Source organism: Psammomys obesus, unplaced genomic scaffold (genome assembly GCF_907164565.1).
Source record: "Psammomys obesus unplaced genomic scaffold, mPsaObe1.curated_primary_1811, whole genome shotgun sequence".
NCBI lineage: Eukaryota > Metazoa > Chordata > Mammalia > Rodentia > Muridae > Psammomys > Psammomys obesus.
Window position 1 is genome coordinate 1,281,064 of NW_026594418.1, and position 20,049 is coordinate 1,301,112.

Consider the following 20,049-nt stretch of genomic DNA (forward strand, 5'->3'; position numbering starts at 1 on the left):
TCAGAGGATCTGGCACCCTCTTCTGGCCTCTGGGCATCAGGCATGCATGTAGTGCACAGACATACATGCAGGCAAAACACCCATACACATTGAGAAAACAAATAAAGCAACACACAGCAGCCGCGTGTGGTGGCACATGCATTTAACCTCGGCATTCACAAGGTAGAGGCAGGCAGACCTCTGTGAGTTAAAGCCTACCCTGGCCTCCACAGTGAGACCCTGACTCAAAAGTAAAAGTTACCCAGCAAGTTTCCTGTAAGCCAGAGTCACAGTAAGATCCCGCTAGTTTCACATTAAACTGGTAACAGGGAAAATAAATCTCAGACTATTTTGCCTTTGAACAGTTTCTACTTCAATTTGCTGTCTTAAGAAAGGCTGTTTTCAAATGGCTCTTTGGAGATCATACAAGTTAGTTACACAACTATCTTTGGCAGCTGGTCTATTTTAAACACCTCAGGTATTATGTTTGCAAAGCTAGATGAGTCATAAAATCTACACATTTTGCAATTTTTCACTGCTTATTTTAACTTGGCTCTGGCCATTCTAAAGCTGGGATAATTGTTTGTTTCTGTTTTCATTATACCTTTTGCTATGTGTTCTTCTCTACAAGAGATAATTGGAAGCAAGTCCATTTTCTTTGTGCTTCTTTGTGGTCTAACAGTACTTTTATCCTGGTATGTTAGCTTCTAAGTGGTAATAGAAAGGAGAATAAAGAAGAAACCAAGGAAAATGTAGAAAGTCTCGGTGCTGTGTTTTTTAAAGTGATACACTGATGCCACCACCCAGGTCCTACCTTGCAGGTGCTGCTAAGTGCCCTTGAGACGTGGGTTGACTAACCAAACTGACTGCTACACCTGGGCAACAGAATACAGTTTATTGAGTTGATGATCGGATATTACACAGTAGTTAAGTAGTAAAGATTTAGAAAGCTACTGTTTAGTTTTTGTGTTTTCATGTGGTTAGGATTTTGCCAGGTTCATGTTACATTTTGCCTGTATTTTTCTCTTAACGTAGCGTACAAGGAGACGGAGGGTCAGAGACCCATGGGGAAACTGGTGTGATGCAAAAGACTTAGAAGGGCAAACATTTGAGGTAATCTTGACCTTATTTGTGGCTTATCCATGAAACCTTTTTTCATTATTTTAATTCCTATATATTGCACTGATTCCATTGTTAATGTGTATGTGCTCATCTCCATGTTAATTAGTTTATTGAAAAGTTACCATTAAACAAGCCAGAGGTATCAGTGGTACAGTTAAGCTATAAGTTTGACTTGTGCTCAGAATTTTGATTCTCTTATCTCTTCATCGTTGTTTCTAAATCAAGAATAAGTACCAGACTTAGTTGGTGTACTCTATTTATGTCATTAAATGATGTTATGGTGTTTGATAAACCAATTAAAATACTTTTCTAAGGGTGGGGTTGGGAGGGAATGAGGGAGGGGGCTACAGCTGGGATACAAAGTGAACAAACTAATTAATATATAAAAATTTAATAAAAAATACTGTCCTAAACATTAAGAATATTGAATGATAAATTTTGAAGTATTATTTCTACTAATAGAAATTTGGACCCTGAAAGAAACATAGACAACAGATACTGTACATATGTACACACATGTTCATATATAGAATTTATTGTAGATAATTAGTGTAGTAGAGTGGAAGTAAGGTATAAGTATGTATTTATTAGCTTTGTTTCTCAGGAAGCTACTTAACTATACCAAATCTCAAATTGTAATTTGTGAAGTATGGATAATACCTCTCTGAAAGGATTTTAAGAGAACTAAGGTGAAGTATATTAAGGTCCTAGTATTAGTCATTCAGTATGCTTGCTTGGACAAGGTACTCAATAAATGTCACCTTTCTCGTGCCCCTCCTCTTCCTGTCCCTAACTTTACGTTAGTACTCTTGTTGATGTATTAATAAGTAATACATGGTTCCTTCCCATAAGGTTGGTCTAAGGATATGAGGTACTCCCAAAGAGTGTGATGAGGAAAGAGTTCACAAAAGATGAGATGTTTGAACCAAAGGATCAGGAGAAGATCATCTCAAAATGTAGATGGAAGCATTCTAGGCTGAGGGAGTTGCACAAGCAAAGGTACAGATACAGGGAAATACTGATACTCTGGGAAAGGTGCCTAGTGTCTTTAATTTTAGAGTAGAGGGGTGGTAGTAGAAAGTACTGGATTGTGGACATTGATGTCTAACTTCACAGTACACCGTGACATTTTATTATTGCTGTTAGCATTTATTTGGTAAAGATGTGGATACTGAAGCAGGAAAGCTTCAGAGCTTAGCGATGTTCTCTCGGCTGCTGTGGAGTAGAACCAGCCCTGCATTTCTGCTCCAGAATTTTAGAATGTTGAGGACCCCCACTTCCATGGTGCCAGAGATCAAACCAGGACCTCATCCATGCTAGGCAATGTACTACTTTATAGCCGATTTACCCCCTCAGCCCTAGGAATCTGCATTCTTAATTATCACACTGTGATGTCTGAGTGGTGAAAGAAAATTCAGCCACCTTAGCCCTGGAAGCTAGAAATGAGAAATGAAAGACTTGAAGGTTTTTGAAATGTAATGACTACTATCATTGATTGAAATGGGCAAATCAGAAGAAACAAAACTTTCATTTTGATAGGGCTATATATATATAATTTTAGAGGTTATTGCCTAAAATTTACTAGTAGCAAGGAGACAATGTATATCAACTTGGTTGATCTTGTCCTCACATGTCCTTAAGCTGCATTAGATATTTATTCTGCCTAAGTAGCTGATGAACCCTCTGATTGACTGTTTTGTTCTAGCATCTGTCTGCAGAGGAGCTGGCAAAAAGAAGAGAAGAGGAGGAAAAGTCCAAACCAATTAAATCTTCAAAAGCTTCAAAACTACCCAAAAGGTACAGGGTTATGTTATATAATGTATTTTCTTAACACACATGGTTAGAAAGTACATGAAGAAATACCCAGTTGCTGCATTAGATACTTCATATAAGATATATCAGATTTTTTTTTCTTTTTTCCTCATGTGTGAGTGTGTGTGTGTGTCCATGTCCCTGTGTGCATACGTGAGCCTGAGGTTGATGCCAAGAACATCCTTTATCATTCCCATACCTTATTTATTGAAGCATGCTTTCTTCATCAAACTGGGGCTTGCTGATGTGGTCAGTTTTGCTAGTCAGCCTGCTCTGGAGACCGGAGTGACAGCTGAGCTGCTGTACTCACCGGCATTTGCAAGGGTTTCTGGAATTCCAAACTCGGGGCTGTCGCTCACAGACAAGCACTTAACCACTGAGCCATCTTCGTTGCCCCTTCAACTGTTTTAATTGAAAAATTACTGATTACATATTGGAATTTTTTTTTTTTAATTATTTTATGTCACTGGTTATCAATTTCCAAAAGTTTGGGCCAGAGTTTCAATGTTCTGGCTCATTGAGTGTTGTGGATTGCCGAGGAGACCTCTGTATATGGGAGTCATTCAACTCTAGGTATGACTGGACAGTCTTTCTGGCTGAACTTTCACAAGTTGTTGTGGAATTTGTTGCTTTTAATGTGATACAATGAACTGAAGTTTTTTAATTTGCAAAATTGTCGGAGTAAGTTGAATTAATTGATTTTTCTAGGCATCCTACCTCCTGCAGATGCCCCATTAAGTGGACTTTAGTTTTGGCCTTTTACTTTGCACAACAAGATATTAAATGCAGTTGTGGTTGTATTTCCTGGGCAGGGCTTTGAAATTGTAAATTAACTAAAGCAGCTAACGTGGTTTGCTGTGTTTTAAGTACTTTATTTATGTAAGCACACTTCATTCTTTGACAACCCTTTGCAGTGTTAGCATCATGCCCATTTTACCCATAAGAAAATGGGGTGGCAAAGATATATTTAGTTGTGCCACTTAGGGTGGAAACTGTTTAAGCCTAGGCAGAATGGCCAAAGAATCTTAGACCTGGTACCTTAACTCAGCTCATTGTTTGTTACCTCTCCAAAGTGGAAATTTAATCTTACCCTGTGGACAAAATGGACTAAGTATTAAAAAATACATATTAATACACACACACACACACACATACACACATATATATATGTATATATATTGATCCCAGACTCCTTCCAGTACCCAGACATTTAATTTTCTGGCTCTGTATGTGAGTTCATTGTGATTTTTAAGTTATTCTTTCTTGCCAGGAACCTTTTAAATCCACGCATGCTTTCCTCATCTTTGTGCTTTTGGCATTGATTGATTAATTGACTTAGCAATTTAGCATTGCAGTAGTTACTTTTTCTACTGTTGATCACCAGATAAAAAAGCCTACTGGAATAAGCCTCAGAAATCCTTGTTCCATTATCTAATATACCTTAACACAGGAATTTATCTTATTCGCACACAAATCATAGATACCTTGCTTTAAAACTTAGATTTATAAATTGTAATGTCTAGTTTGCAACAGATCATTCCTAGCAAAATGTCTGTATACTTTATTATGGGGATATTTATTTTTCATGAGCTCATTAATATTAATATGAGCTCCACTTTGTTTTTCTAGATATTCACCAGTATTCAGTATTCAGTAGTGCCTCTGTTTCCAATAACTAGTTTTTGTGTTTTGTCCATTAAGTGTTTCTGTAGCTCTCTGATCTTTCATCTTCAGCAGCCCTTTAAGAAGCATCAACCTGGTAATGGAAAGGTCACTCAGTGGTTGAGAGCACGGGCTGCTTTTCCAAAGGACCAGGGTTCTATTCCAGCACCCTCATGGCAGCTCAGAACTGTCTGTAACTGCAGTCCCCGTGGATCTGACATCTTCATACCAGTGCACGTGAAGTAAAACTAAAAATTATTTCTTTCTTAGAAAGGGAGACATCAGCCTGCTCTTGTCTGTGCAAGTTAAATTCAGAGACATTCTTGGGTTCTCTTTTCAACATTTCCACATTTCCAGTCTGTCTCAGTCTGCATTATAAGTGTATGCCTGATAGCTTTGGAGGCTAGAAGAGAGTGTTGGATTCCCTGGAGCTGGAGTTACGGATCATAGTGAGCCGCCGTGTGGGCACTGGGAATCCAGTCTTGGTCTTCTGGAAGAGCAGCCAGTGTTCTGACCCTTCAAGCCATTTCTCCACCCTAACCCTTTAGCTACCCTCACATACTCTTTTGTCAGATGGGAATTCAACCTGCTACTCTTTCCAAGTTGTCTTACTAGAAATATTTCTGATTGATTTTCTTTCTATAAACATTATTCCAATACCTGGAGATAGAGCTCAGTGGTTAGGAGCACTTCCTGCTCTTGCAAAGGACCTAGGTTCAGTTCCCAGTACCCACGTAGAGGCTTACAGCCATCCATAACTCCAGCTGCAAGGGAGCTGACATACTCTTTGGAGTATGGTGGGCATCACATACACTCCGTATACATATCTACATTCAGGCAAGCACTGATACACATAAAGTAAAATTTTATAAATCTAAAAAATAATAAATTTTGAACTGCTATTTTCTTTCAAAAATCAATGTTAGTGGTCAAAGCCTTTCTTAGAGGGACTTTTTGGTTTTTGTTTGTTTGTTTGTTTTTGTTTTTACATGCTTTTGTATCCAGCTTTGCTTAGCTTCCCTTCATCTCTTTACATTTTGAAGTATTATCATAGGGCTTTCTGTTTGCATTAATTTGTTTAATAAACTTGTTAGTTACTCCTTAGTTTAAAAGGCGTTTATTGTCTTAATGAATCTGTTAAGATACTGACAAGTATTGGTGTATGTGCATGCGTTTCCTTTGAGACAGGGTCTCAATCTGTATCCCTGGTTGTCCTAGAGCTCACTGTGTAGACCAGGCTGGCCTCTGCCTCCTGAATAGTGGGATTAAAGGTCTTACACTCAATTTGACAAGCTTTTATGAGAAACATCTTACTTGAACTTTCTGTCAGGACTCTTCATTTGCTAAAAGGAAATAAAACACAGCTATTTTGTCCCAGAGTTCCTGCTTTTAGTCAGATATGTAAGAATATGTAACTCCCTGTAAGAGATTCTCCTGGCCTAATATTTTTTTCATACAGGCAAAAGTTTGGGTTTATATTTTTGCTAATTTTTCAAATTCGTGATTATTACTTTATCTCAATCTCCTTGAGACTATATTAATTCTTTTTTCTTTTTTCAGCTCACTCGATCCCTTCCAGCTGATACCTTGTAATTTTTTCAGTGAAGAAAAACAGGTACTTGTTATCAATGAGCAATCATTAATAATGCTCCCATCCAACAGGAAATACTTACTCTTTATCTGTGTATGTAAGGCATGTATATAAATGAATTGGACATTTAGGGTGTAGTAAGGAGCAGGTGAATGGGTCAGGCAGAAAATGAAAGAAAAAAGTGGTGTTTTAAAGTCTCGTTTGTACTGGACTTTGTTGAATGGTGAGAACTTGGTGGGTGGGTAAGGAGAAAGAATGTATATGTCTATGGGAAGAACAAAAATCTTTTCTTAATGTTCCCCTCCTTTTTTTTTTTTTTTTTTTTTTTAAATTCAGGAGCCATTTCAGGTGAAAGTAGCCTCAGAAGTACTTTTAATAATGGATTTGGTAAGGATAACTTAACATGCTTTACTTAGTCATTATGATTTCTGTTCTTGTATTCTATTTCTTCTTCTTCTTCTTCTTCCTCCTCCTCCTCTTTTTTTCCTCCTCCTCCTTCTTCCTTGCATGCCTAAGAGAAAGTAGAAGATACATATTTCAGATTTCAACTATTCTCTTTACAAGGAATCAAATTTCTTTTCTTTTGAGGAAAAGCCAGACAATGGTATGTTTCCATATTTTAGAAAAAATAAATTCATATGAGTTGCAGATTGTCTACCATCATTAACCTTTTACCATTTTCTGCTGTCCCATGTCTGCTGCCCGGTAGATGACTAAAACCCCAGTATGTCTAAAACGCAGGGGTTCCTTGTTTGTACTGTCTATAGACACCTAACCTTGTCTATGTGTTGGTTTTCTACAGAAGGTTCTAGGATGACTTACTTTGTGTCCCTAGGATGCAAATGCTATCTTCTTTCTTAAGTGAACAAGTCCCATCTTCTGGTGTGTGGTTCAAAGCTTCTTGGGCATCAGGAAAGAGACTGAAGTTCGAACCCCGCCACCAGCTCCCTGCCATGCCTGTCTATTCAGAGCAGTGCAACAGCATTGTTATATACTAGTGAGGCGGGTTGTGTTGGCTGTGTTTGTGGATTTGGCCTTAAGTCTGTCCTCATGTTTCTTTTAGCATGCTCACGTGTCAATGGCAGAAGTGATTGGGCTGTTAGGAGGAAGATACTCAGAGGCTGATAAGATCCTTGAAGTAAGTCTTTTTAAAATATTTCAGTTACCAAGTCTGGCTGCTATACCAAATACTTGATAGAGTTCAGAAAATAAAATTAAAATATTGAGGTATGGCTCTGTGTGAGAGTATGCAAGTGTAGATGGTTATGCATCAGAAGGTACTTAGCATTCCACATACTCAGCATCTGTTTTCTATCAAGGGAGAGAGCATTCTGCCAGCCTTGGCTACACACTACACTCAGCAGAGAAAAGCTACAACTAAGGGTGGGAATGTATTCTAGTGCTTATGGGTAAAAATTGTTACATAGCATTCTGCTGAAACTATTTGCATATGTAATAAGAATTGTTGAAAATGTCGTTGGGTAGGCATTATGGTGCAGCCTGGAAAACTAACTATTGTCATGCCTTTTAGATTAGAAAACTGTTTGCCAAGTGCCTGCTACAGTCACACTATTGGAGTTTAATTTATCTGGCAGGTAATAGAATTAATTTCACTGTAATCATGTAAAAAAAAAATCCTTTACAGGTCTGTGCAGCGGAACCATGTAACAGTCTCAGCACAGGACTACAGTGTGAGATGGATCCTGTGTCACAAACACAGGCCTCAGAAACCTTGGCTCTTAGAGGCTACAGTGTTATTGGCTGGTACCATTCTCACCCCGCGTTTGATCCTAATCCGTCTTTACGAGATATTGACACACAAGCCAAATACCAGGTGTGTTTGTAGTGTTGCATACCTACATTTTGTAAATTATTTATTACACATTCTTTTGTTGATTTCTATGAAATAAAAACATCTGTTATTTTTAGCTTTACACTTCGAACATTCTTTACATCTGTAGTTTGAAATAACTTGCCTTTTTTATTGATACATTAGTAAGCATTTGGAAGATCAGTAATTGAGTATAGACAGGTTGTTTTGTTTTGCTTGTTTGTTTTTAGACAAACTTTTAGAGCCTTTCACAAACTGACAGGAAGAAGTAGGACAGGACTCGTTGCAACTATAGTAGTTGGAAGCATTGATGCATCTCTTAGGGAAAAAAGTTTTGTTTTTATTCAATTTTATGTTCAATGTGCATTTTCTATGTAAGTAGCTATTTATAGTTATTGCCATGCTAGTAAGAATTATAGTCAGATTATTTGGTATTATAGCATGTAAACACATTTATTATGTTTTGTTTGACAAAGACTGTTACTCTCTGGGTCCAGGTTAGAACTTGTAATTCACCATTCCCCTGTCTCAGCCTCTTGAGTACTGGGAGGTAGACACATACCACCACCCCTAACTAATGTACGCGAACTTTTGCTATCATTTTGTAATTTTGTATGTATGTGTGTGTGATGAGGTGCATACTCCTTGTGCTTGCACATGAGCCAGAAGAGAACATTCCAAGTCCTGTCACTTTTTTCCCCCTTGAGATGAGATATCTCACTGAGCCTGTAGCTAGGCTGGTACCCAGGCATCACCCTGTCTCCCCATCTCCTGCGTAGCACTAAGGCTACAAGTTACAGGTGCATATAATTGTTTACACCAGGCTTATTACGGGGATTCTGAATAGGAGAACCTTTGTCCTCCTGCTTACATACTAAGCCATTCTCTGAGTCATGGTGCATGTATTTTTAAGAAGCATTTCTGATGAAAAAGTGAACAGTTTGTATCTGAAATGAGTACTTAAGACATTTCACTCAGTTGCTACTATTTGAATAGAGCCCGTTTTTGTTTTCTTTTCTCCAGTTAGCTATGTAGAGCATTGATAATTGAAATTAATTATACTTTTCTTATCATTACAGAGTTACTTCTCCAGAGGAGGAGCAAAGTTCATTGGAATGATTGTTAGTCCATATAATCGAAGTAATCCTTTACCATATTCCCAGATTACCTGCTTGGTTATAAGTGAAGAAGTTAGTCCTGATGGGACCTATCGTAAGTTGTCAGCAATCATAAGTTCTTACTATCCCTATCCTCAAATCACAGAATATTTGATGAGAAAATGTGTATATCACCCAAGGACTCGATGGACGCTACCTAGTTAAATCAGCCTCGTTTCTTTCATTCTAGTTTGCCATGGCCTTATTTAAAAGGGTGAAACTGTGGAGAGTGTTAGAGGCGGCGGTACGTGTGCTGAGCACTGGCATCGCCGTGTTGCGCAGGGTGTGCGTGCGGGCACTGTGCAACTGCCTGCATAGGCAGGGTATATAGACTGGTCATGGGGACACTGCAGTGCCCAAACACAGCTCTCCTCTCATGAAAAGCTTTCCATGCACACAGTCTCGCTTTCTCTGCTGGGGCATGTAAACAAAGGACAAAGCCATAACCCTACATTTCCATTGCCTCCCGAGGGATTAGGCTTCCCAGAGACAGACTGACTTCAGATCTCCTAAGTCCCATCTGTCTCAAGAAAGAACTAGTTTGACACAGCCAGTTACCTAAGTTGTTTCTCTGGGATGTGTCTCCTCTGGTTGTTCTAGTTAGTTTTCTCTTCACAGGAATTAATATAACAGACTAAGAAAGGCAGGAAGGGAACTTTGATGGAAAGGAAGTAGTTGGAGGCTCAGATTTTCTCTGACTGTAATTCATTGTGAAATGCTTGTGCAGTGTTCCCTTCCCTATTGAATAATGACATCTTTGCCACTACATACTGTAATGCACTCACATTTCTATCCAGCTTCCAGCCTGGAGCCTGGCACAAAGTGAGTTCTAAATGAATGTTTGCTTAAAATTAGTTTCACTTTATTCCTAATATTCTTTGGTGCTCTGTACTTCATAAAATATTTTCAGCACTGTTGACTGTTAATGTATCTTTTTCTTCTTTATAAATCTGCAATACTTTTCTGCCTTAATGACCACTTTTTTCACTTTTTTATTTATTACAATTTATTCACTTTGTATCCCAGCTGTAGCCCCCAGCTGGGATTGGGATCCCTTCCCAATCCCATCCTCCCTCCCTCTTCTCCCATGTCCCTCCCCTAACCACTTTGTCTCTTAATACAATTTATTTATTATTTTTTATTCCTCATACCAACTAATCAGCACTGAACTTTTATTAAATGAATAATATCAGTAGTGGTTTCAAATGCCCTGCTGAGTACAGCACATAATTCTTCAACTTGACTATAATATGTAAACATTATGAAAGAAAGCATCACAGAAAACTTGTCTTTTCTAAGTCACATCTCAGTCTTCTGGGTTTTGGTCATAAGCCTCTATTCTAATCATTTCTAATACAGTAGTGGATACTGGATACATGTAACTATTCACATATAAATTAATTAGAATTTAATGATTTAAAGTTTATGTAATCCTGCTTCGTGTCAGAATGAAGTAATGAAGATTTTTTTGAAGCAATCAAAGTAATAGGTAAAATATATAAAACAATAGAATTTTATTTAGGATATAACTCAGGCTGTGAAGGAAAATAGTCGCTAAAAATGGAAAATAACTCCATTAAGCTCAAATTGCCATACTTAGTGATCAGGAGGAGAGAAACTCAGCCAGGTTCTGGCAAACGAGTGAAGGTGATGGAGGTGAGGCAGCTCTGTTACCAGAGAACAGTGTGCTGCATTATTTCACACTGAATTCCAGAGTCCAGAAGGTTGTAGATAGTACCCTCTCATGTAGTTAGCAAAGTATAGATAGCATGTGCTCGTGAAGAAAGGAGCAGAGGCAGGGGACTGGCACTCCGAAGAATAAGCTCCATTGACTAGCACACAGATACTCAGTCTGTTGACCTTGCAGAGTCTGTTGGTCAGAGTGGCCTTGGGAACTTGCCTGTTGGTAACAGTGTGTATTAGAATGTGGTCATGTGAGCTTTGAGTCATTTGCTTTGACTTTTTGGAAACCATGTAGCACAGGAGTCGAGGTTGTCTACAAGTTTTAAGATAATGCTACTTCTTACTTGTAAACCCAGTTGTGTCTTTAGAAGGTCTCTAATAATAAGCATTTTCTGTACTTAGTGATTGTTTTTTTTAATATCATATTAGATATGAATATTCTGAATGAAAGGCAACTTTTACTTAGGTGCTTTTTTAAATAGAATTTTTCTTAGTCACACCAAGTAGTTATGTATAGTTTATGCAAGCATATGTATGTTTTTCTATCAGCTGCCAACCTGTAGTATTTACTTTATTCCCACTTTTAACTTTAATTAAGAATAAAAATTACTTAACTATATTAAGATCCTGGCTCTGACATGCACTCTTTATTTTACCTTGGGCTTATACTCTGGTTGGCCTCTGCTGCTTCTGTTAATGAGGAATACAATTACCTTGTTTATAGAGCCAGTACTTGTAAGGATTGTAAGCATGCACCAGGTTGTCAGTAGATAGTTACTGTAGCTGGCAGCTGTGCTTTGTAGGTAGCCCAGGTGTTGTCTTCACCAAAACAAACCTGCTCAGTGGCTCCTGTAGGATGTGTCACTGTTAAGTTGCTAGAAGGCAAGGGAGGAGAACTGAGAAAAGAAAAGAACCATAGTCATCATCAGGCTTGCTGTCTCTTTCCTCCTATAAACTCGTGAAGAAAGAATTAAAGCAAATAAGCAAAAAAACTGCTTCTTTTATGCATTTTGACAGTTAGGCTGACTTTTGTTTCGTTGTTAAAGTGCCATTGTCCTAGTCTGAATGCCTGATAGTTTCCGCAGCTTTAAAGTAGGAATGCTGCCTGCCGATGCAGCATTGATGACTTGTTCTAAGGTACTGTGTCTTGCTTTGCTGAGAACAGTCCCAGTTTATTACTAACAGTGCCCTCTTCTGCTCAAAAGCTCTCTTGGCTTGGATGATAAATGAGAAGACATTCTGCCTTAACAGAGCTTTTCACAGAACTGTCAGGAAAGGGACACTTACTTTTCTTCATTACTAGTAATAGCTTAGTATTAACATGCTTGGAGGGACACATATAGTCAGGCAGTAAATATTTGATGAATGCCCAGTGTTTAAAGAGCTATTCAATTGGTCTGCCAAGCTGTTAATTAAAAACACTGAAGAGAATTTTAATTAAAAGGAGATTGGAGAAATAGTTGATGAAAATGTGCATCTTTACACTTCTCTAGGTTTACCTTACAAATTTGAAGTACAACAGATGTTAGAAGAACCTCAATGGGAATTAGTGTTTGAAAAGACAAGATGGATAATTGAAAAATACAGGCTTTCTCATAGGTATGTGCTATCCTATAGGGGTTTGTGATATCCCCACACATTTGTAGGCTTTCTTGTTAAATTGAGTCAGAGAAAGCAAAGCCTAGATTAAATATAAAATCCTGATGCCCGGCATCAGTGACAGTTTTATTACACAAACCAATTGTATATTTGTCTTAACAGTTTCTTTTCAAATTTCTTCCTACAGCAGTGTCCCCATGGATAGAATCTTTCACCGGGATTCTGACCTAACTTGTTTGCAAAAAGTAAGCTGCCTTCATTTTTAATGGTTTCATTATTCAGATTCCAAAGCTCTAGTCATCTTGGTGTGTTTGGATACATTTTCAATCTTTTCTTTATTGATTTACTTTGTAAAAACAGTGTGTTTTATTGGCTAAGAGTGTACATAGAAATAATACTCTTTTATAATACATTTCTCCGTGTTGACTTAAGTATTTCTTACCAGTTTATTGTATATAATGAAAAAAAAAACTTTTATCTTTAAAATTCACAAGTACCATGTTCTCTTTTAACTGTAATGGTTGACCATTTTTTAAGAAATACAGTATAAGTCTAATTTAAATGCTCATTTTGCTCTAACTTTGCATTTAGAAAATAAAGGTTTAGATTTTGTTTTTACACTTCTGGTTAAGATGAATAATAGACTGTCAACATTTTTTTATTTTATTTTAGTTGTTTTGGCAATATTACTAAAAAGTAAGCATAGTAAGTTCATTTTGCTACATCTTTCTATATACTATTGAAAGACCAATGTGTTTATCTCCCAGGAAACTGGCCAAGAACTATATACATAGTTCTCTTTTTGTTCTTTCTGTCTCTCTGTTTTGTTTGTTTGGGTTTGGGGCTGGGTGCTCAAATTTGAGCCTTGTACATGGTTATCAGGCACTGTGCTGTACCCCTAGACCCAAGGTTCTATGTGCTTTGTTGTTTGTTTTTAAAACTGTACACATGGTTTGTCTCTGTAAATGTAATTGCAAAATCACAGATTTGTCCACAGTAGAAAGCATTCCTTGCATATGGTTCTTTTCCTGTGGAGTTGTAAGGGAGCTCATTTACCTTTAACAGTGATTTCTATGTTCCAGACAGAGATTGGTGAGGACAGTATTTCTCATTTGAGTATTAAGAAATCTGAGGTTTGAAAAGAAATAGTGGCAGTTACGCCAGCCCTCTTAATACTTAAGTATTTAAATATAATGTTTTTTCTTTTACTAGCTTTTGGAGTGTCTAAGGAAAACACTAAGCAAAGTAGCCAATTGCTTCATCGCTGAAGAATTCTTGACTCAGATAGAAAATCTGTTCCTTTCCAATTACAAAAGCAAGGAAGAAAATGGACTGGCTGAAGAGAGCAGCACAAAGGAGCTGTTCATGTGATTATTTAAAGTAAGACGTCTGACCTTGACATGCTGCAGTTATATGCATGACCTTGACATGTTATAGCAGTATAAATTAAGTGGGTTTTTCTTTCAATCCATAAAATTCTAAACTTTTCCACATAAATAATGTAAAAAATGAAGAGAATTGGGCTTGTTTCGCTTAGTGACACTCAAGAGTGTTGGGTTCCTGTCTAGAATAAGCAGTGCAGGTAGACTAATGAAAGATGGAGTGCTGGTGTGCTTTGCTATACACAGCTTGATACGTAGACTATGTCTAAGCTTTACTTCTCTGAAGTAGTCTTTATTTCTCATTCCAACATCTTATCTCATTAGACATAACTTCTCTCCTGTATGTTCTGGTGGTCAGGTGTGTGTGTATGTGTTCTTTGGATGTTGTAGCCTAGGTGTGGAAAGAGTTACTGTGGTTGAGAACTACTGACTAGTAAATCTAAGAACATGGTGTAGAATGCCAAACAAGGCAGAAGGAAAAAACATTCCTTAGAAACATTCAGCAAGAGACCAAAAGGGGGAAAAACCAGTTTGCAGTCCTCTGTATTTGCTTTACTTTTATTGTGTAGCACTGTACCAGTTTTTCTCTTTCTCTGTGTACATTTAATATGAACAATAAAACAGACTTTGTAAAATCCCTTTGAAGTCTGGAAGTATAAGAACTCCAGAGCAAAAATTCAGGAATCCTGAGCTCTCAACCTAATCTCTGCCAGCTTTGGTACATGACCTTGTTCCGGGCACATTTCTCTGAACTCCAAGTTCCTTAGTTGAAATTTAAAGAGGTGTGTGTGTGTGTGTGTGTGTGTGTGTGTTTTCACTTTTATTTTCATGAACTATATATGAAAAGATTGTAAAGTATCATCTCCCCCAAAGGGATGGCTTTGTCCATCTTGTTCTGACTTAGTTGTTTAATAACTAAATTTGTTTATAATCATGGTTAAATAGTATCAGTAGTGACCTAAACAGTTTAATATCATCATTGTTTACACTTTATTTAATTTGTATCCCGGTTGTAGTTCCTTCCATCCCTCTTCCTCCCCTATTCCTCTTCCCTGGTCCACTGATAGGGGAGGTCCTTCTCTACTGTCTGCTAGCCTATCAGGTCCCATCAGGACTGCCTTGCTCCTCTTTCTCTTTGGACTGGCTAGGTCGCCCCACCAGGGAGAAGTGATCAAGCGGCAGGCAACTGAGTTCATGTCAGAGCCTGTCTCTTCTCCCCTTACTAGGGAACCCCATGGAGACTGAGCTGTCTATGGGCTACATCTGAGCAGGGGTTCTAGTCCTTTCTATGGATGGTCTTTGGTTGATGTATCAGTCTCTACAGTACCCCACTGAACCCAGCTGTTTGAGACTTTGTTGGTCTCCTTGTGGACCTCCTGTTCCCCTCTGTGTCTTTCTATATCCCCATTCTTCCATAAGACTCCCTGCACTGTGTTCAAAGTTTGGCTACGAGTCTTTGCATCTGCTTCGATCTCCTGCTTGGTGGAATCTTTTACAGGACATCTGTGGTAGGCTTCCACCTTGTTCCTTCTCTCCTACTACTTCACTAGGGTCCTTGTTATTGAGCTTCTTTAGGTCTGTAGATTTTAGTATGTTTATCCTATTATATGGCTAATATCCAATTATAAGTGAGTATATACCATGCTTTTGGGTTACCTCACTCAGGATGATCTTTTGCAGGCAAAGGATGGAACTACTAAAGAGCTAGAATTGTATAACTTGGTGTCTCTTCAAGCACAGAAGGCTATATCAATTGGCTATAGTCAAAAGCAATTAGTCAAAAGGCTATAGCCAATAGCAATTCATTCCTTTGTGCTTTTCTTCCTTTTCACCTGTCTCTTCATAGGCTTTTGGAACAGACCTGGAAATGGATGTTGATTAACTTTCTTCCTGTTTCCCTAGAATGTTGTTGAATTGCTAAAAGTTCTTTCTCAAATCTGTATTTCTCACATGCCAGGGTATTCACTACCCTGGTATTCACTAGTCCTTCATTGTAAGGACTTCAAGAATGGCAGTAGTCAGAGTGTAAGGCTGTGAGAAGACAAGTTTTTAAGCAACTATTGAGGGTCTGTTTTTCTGACTATAGACTATATTTGTAATTTACCTTATGAAATATTTTAAAATACAGAGATGTAAAAGGAACTTTTATTCTCTTGGAGGCTTATGGCTGTTTGCTAAACAAAGAACAGATATCTCAAACCTATTATTCAGAAGATATTTCACACAGGAATTAAATTCTTAACCAGTTTTTAATAGCACAAATTTAGAACATTCAGATTCATCATTTGTCTCTTTCTTTCCTATTCTTTCTCAATGCTGTTTTCTTTTCTCTTGACATAGGGTCTACTTGCTTTGGCAGCTGCAGATGGCTTTTCTGCTGACCTTGACAACCTTGGCCTCCTGAGGATAGTTAGAGCCAAGGCCTTAAAGAAGCACAGATGAGTCTGGAACCCAAGGGGCATGTAACACAGAAGTTCATGAAAAACTAAAGAAAAGCCCATCCCAACAATGTTTGCAGAAGTGGAGGACCAGAGACACCCGAGTCTCTTCAGCCTACGTTCTGTTTTTATTGGTGCACACAACTGTAAAATAATGAGCTTAAATTTGTTCTTAATCTGACTTTGCTAAGGAAAATTAATGATCATTCTTCTCCTATATTAGACTTAGTTGTTCTTCAGAAATAATTCTCAAGAAACAAAATCAGTGAAACAAGACCCTGGCCCTCATTTAGCCTTGAACCATTCTTTTCCAGTCCTTTTAATTGGCCTGGAGCTCTCCTTCCTGTAGTTGGTTTGACCATGTACTCAAAGCTCATGAGGTTTTTAGGCCCTAAGCACTTTTGCCCATTCAGACCCCTTCCATACAGAATTCAGAATTACATTTTATAATTGTGTTTGTATGAAATAACAGTATTCACATTTTGGAGAAGTAAAATATTCCTTTAATTTAAAACTCAGGTTGTTTTTCCTAATAAAATTAAGTAAAACATTTGTTACATGCGCTTCAGAATACTGAGAGTCTAAGACATTGTGCCTAATGGATGGTTTGCCCTGCCTGTGTTCTAAGGCTGTTGTCAGAAAATGCAGTCAGTATTCTCTATCCCCTTGCTCCTTGGTCATTTAGTGCCACTCCACCAATAGCACTGCAGTCGGCAGCATCAATAGGCCTGTACATTTGAACTTCATTCCTTCCCACCCTAGCCAAAAGTTGGTATTGGTTAACCCCCATTATTGAGGGGGGTTGGGGTTGGAGACAGTAGTTAGAAGTCAGCTGGTAAGCATTTTTGTTCTGCTTCCTACTTTTACATCTTGTGCTATGTCTCACACAGTGAAGTAGCTTTCTTCCTTTTTCTCTCAAACCCCATTATTCGTTCATCCTTACAGCTCAGGAGATTTAAGATCTTAATATCGTCCACTGAAAGTGTTTGACAGACCCATTCTGATTTCCCTGAATTGTTTAGTACTGGCCTAGGCTTCTCCACAGAATGTTTCTTTTCTCTGGTTTGGCTAAGTGAGGTCTGTGACGTGCAGACTACAAGCACATTTAGCCTCTTCAGTTCTCAGTTCAAGAACATGGCATCCTTAGCCTTCCAGCCCAAGCCGTCCTACTGCTCTTTAGTTTACCTTTTCCCGATGTATATTTCTGGGTCCTGACAGAATGAGCTGGAGAAGCTGATAGAATCAGTATGCCTGAGAGTGATGCTCTGCTCCACGCCAGACAAAGACACCTTTGACACCTCCTTGTACACACACTTGTACATCATCAGTGGATATCCCGTGTGGGTGTCTCATCAATAACAGAGTTGCCATCCAAATTTTCCTTTTTCTACTTTCATCTCTACCACCAAGAAGCTTAATCTGTTATCAAATAGAATAGCATGAAGGAAAGTACCATCATAGAAGCACAAAGAAAAGCACACACATGTTGATGAACATGTACTCTGTCAGCATTAACAAAGAAATTTGATCTGGATCTCTAGTTTCCATTTCCTAATAGTACTTTTATGACAATATATTTTGTGATATTCCCAGAAAAATCAGTTAGGAGAATAATGTAATATATGTAATCATTTCCTGACCTTTTCTGAAAAGGTTTTATGTGTGCTTTTGTTGCCTGTAATTTTGCTTTCTGGTATCTCCTCTGCCTTACTCATCATTGCCTTATTGCCCCCACTAAATCAGGAGAAAATGAAAGCATCCAAGAGGAACTGAAATGGTTCTAAATGAAACTAAGTGTTAAAGCTGAAATTAGTTCGCAGCACCTGGGTAGCTTTTATTTTCATCTTTTGGTGTCTCTGTCACACACACGTGTGAATTCCAGGGGAAATGCTTGGTTTGTTGTCTCTGATGTTTCTTAGTAGTTTTTCAGAAATTTGTTAGATATGTTATCACAGTTCATATTCCTTTTTCATATCATAACGTGGAGACTTGTGTGATGGTGCACACCTTTAATCCCAGAATTCAGAAGCAAAGATAGATGGATTTCTAGAGTTCAAGGCCAGCCTGGTCTACATATTCCTAGGAATAGGAAGACCCTATCTTTAAAACAAAACAATTTTCTGCTTTAGCATATGAGTTCTAAAGTTGTAATTAAGTATTGGCATGATTTATGTAGATGAGTAATTTACATCGCCTTTAAATGAGTAGATTGGAGTTGACTTGCACAGTTATGTTTTATATAAGATACTGCATGACAGTTTATGAACTTGTTTTCCTACAATATTAGTTTTGTGAATTTCTTCACTACTTTGCATTTTACAGTGTTCTTTAACAATATGATTTAAAACTATTTTGTACATTTAAATGTTAAATGATATGTTGTATATATTTACATTAAAGAATATTGTAAATATCAGTGTTTGTAAGATTATACAAGATTTCCCCCAAAATATAAACTCACCTTTCTGTACTTACTTGTGACATACCTGATTTAAGCTTTGACTTATTACCTTACAATGAAAGCTAAGGAGAAACATGCTGCCAAGTCAATGTAGACAAAAATTTGGCAATAAAACAGGTGGTTTTGATGTTGTTGTAAACTATTAGTAATATATGTGTTGAATTACAAAAAGAAGGCACTATCTTAGTTACCTTTCTTGTGCTATGACAAAACACATGACCAAGGCAACTTAAAAAGAGAGCATTTAATTTGGGGTTTACACTTGAATCCAGAGGGTCCATGACCATCATGTCAAGGAGTATGGCAAAAGGCCGTTAGGCATGGCATTGGAGCGTTAGCTGAGAACTTTATACCTTATCCCCAAGCAGATGGCAGAGAAAGTGCAAACTGGAAATGGTATGGGCTTTGGAAACCTCAAAGCCAGCGCCTCAGTGTCTCTTCCTCCATCAAGGTCATACCTTCTAATCATTCACACACAGTTCTACCTGTGGAGACCAGGTATCCAAATATATGAGCCTGTGGGGCCATTCAAGAACATCCAAACACTACAGCCACATTCATTCACACCAGGCTTAGGTGAGCATATCTTACACAGCTCACAGGGACACAACGATCAGTAAATCTTGACTTCCTACAAGAACCCGATTAGTGGGAAAATGCAAAACAAGCTGCAGTTGGTTATAAAATGCCTATAGACGGGTAACAGAGAGTGGTGGTGAGAATTCTCTGGACTGGGAGTGTGCCTTTAAAAGAAGTACCTGGCAGGTTTGATTATGGGATATTTAGAAGATGCTGAAAATGATTCCAGCATAACTGGAGGTTAGAAAAACAAAATATTTTGATCAGAGAGTAGCATATATGAAGATGGTAATTATGAGAGCAACATTCAGCCAGTGCATTAAATTTTAAGTCACAGAAGGTATAAAGTAGAGGCCAGTGAGGTAGTGGATAAAGAGATCTAATGGCCCAGGTTCTGTTCCCAAGATCCACGTAGTGGAAAGAGCTAACTCCTGCAGTAGTCCTCTGATATCCACACATACACTGTGTCAAATGCTGATACACACATCTCAGGAAACATTTTTAAAAAAATTTTAGTAAGTAGAAAGTGAATCTCATCTTAAAAATCAGTGCAAATATTGGTTTAACTAATTTTGAACTTTCCATTTTCTATTCCTAGCATGAAAGAAAGTACACATTTTATATAAAACAAGGCATCTTTATATTCTCATTAAGAACACCTGTTCAGGGTTGTGGCTCAGTGCTAACTTGCCAAGAGTGTGTGAGACCTTGTACTACCTGTCCCTTTTTTATTCCCTTCTTTATGTATGTGTG

General features: G+C 37.9%; 1 protein-coding gene across 3 annotated transcripts in view; it reads left to right on the forward strand.

Annotated features, from left to right (window-relative positions):
• The window catches only part of Mysm1 (Myb like, SWIRM and MPN domains 1), a 39,394-nt gene extending 20,538 nt beyond the window's left edge, over positions 1 to 18,856 (forward strand). For all 3 annotated transcript variants that reach the window (XM_055618947.1, XM_055618948.1, XM_055618949.1), the window contains 11 exons: positions 1,015 to 1,092; positions 2,807 to 2,898; positions 6,136 to 6,190; positions 6,503 to 6,553; positions 7,230 to 7,304; positions 7,812 to 8,000; positions 9,077 to 9,209; positions 12,331 to 12,436; positions 12,624 to 12,681; positions 13,649 to 13,816; positions 16,159 to 18,856. In XM_055618947.1, the coding sequence (XP_055474922.1) occupies positions 1,015 to 1,092; positions 2,807 to 2,898; positions 6,136 to 6,190; positions 6,503 to 6,553; positions 7,230 to 7,304; positions 7,812 to 8,000; positions 9,077 to 9,209; positions 12,331 to 12,436; positions 12,624 to 12,681; positions 13,649 to 13,807 (996 nt within the window). In that variant the 3' untranslated portion in view covers positions 13,808 to 13,816; positions 16,159 to 18,856. The remainder of the gene's footprint in view (positions 1 to 1,014; positions 1,093 to 2,806; positions 2,899 to 6,135; positions 6,191 to 6,502; positions 6,554 to 7,229; positions 7,305 to 7,811; positions 8,001 to 9,076; positions 9,210 to 12,330; positions 12,437 to 12,623; positions 12,682 to 13,648; positions 13,817 to 16,158) is intronic.
• The last annotated feature ends 1,193 nt before the right edge of the window (positions 18,857 to 20,049 follow it).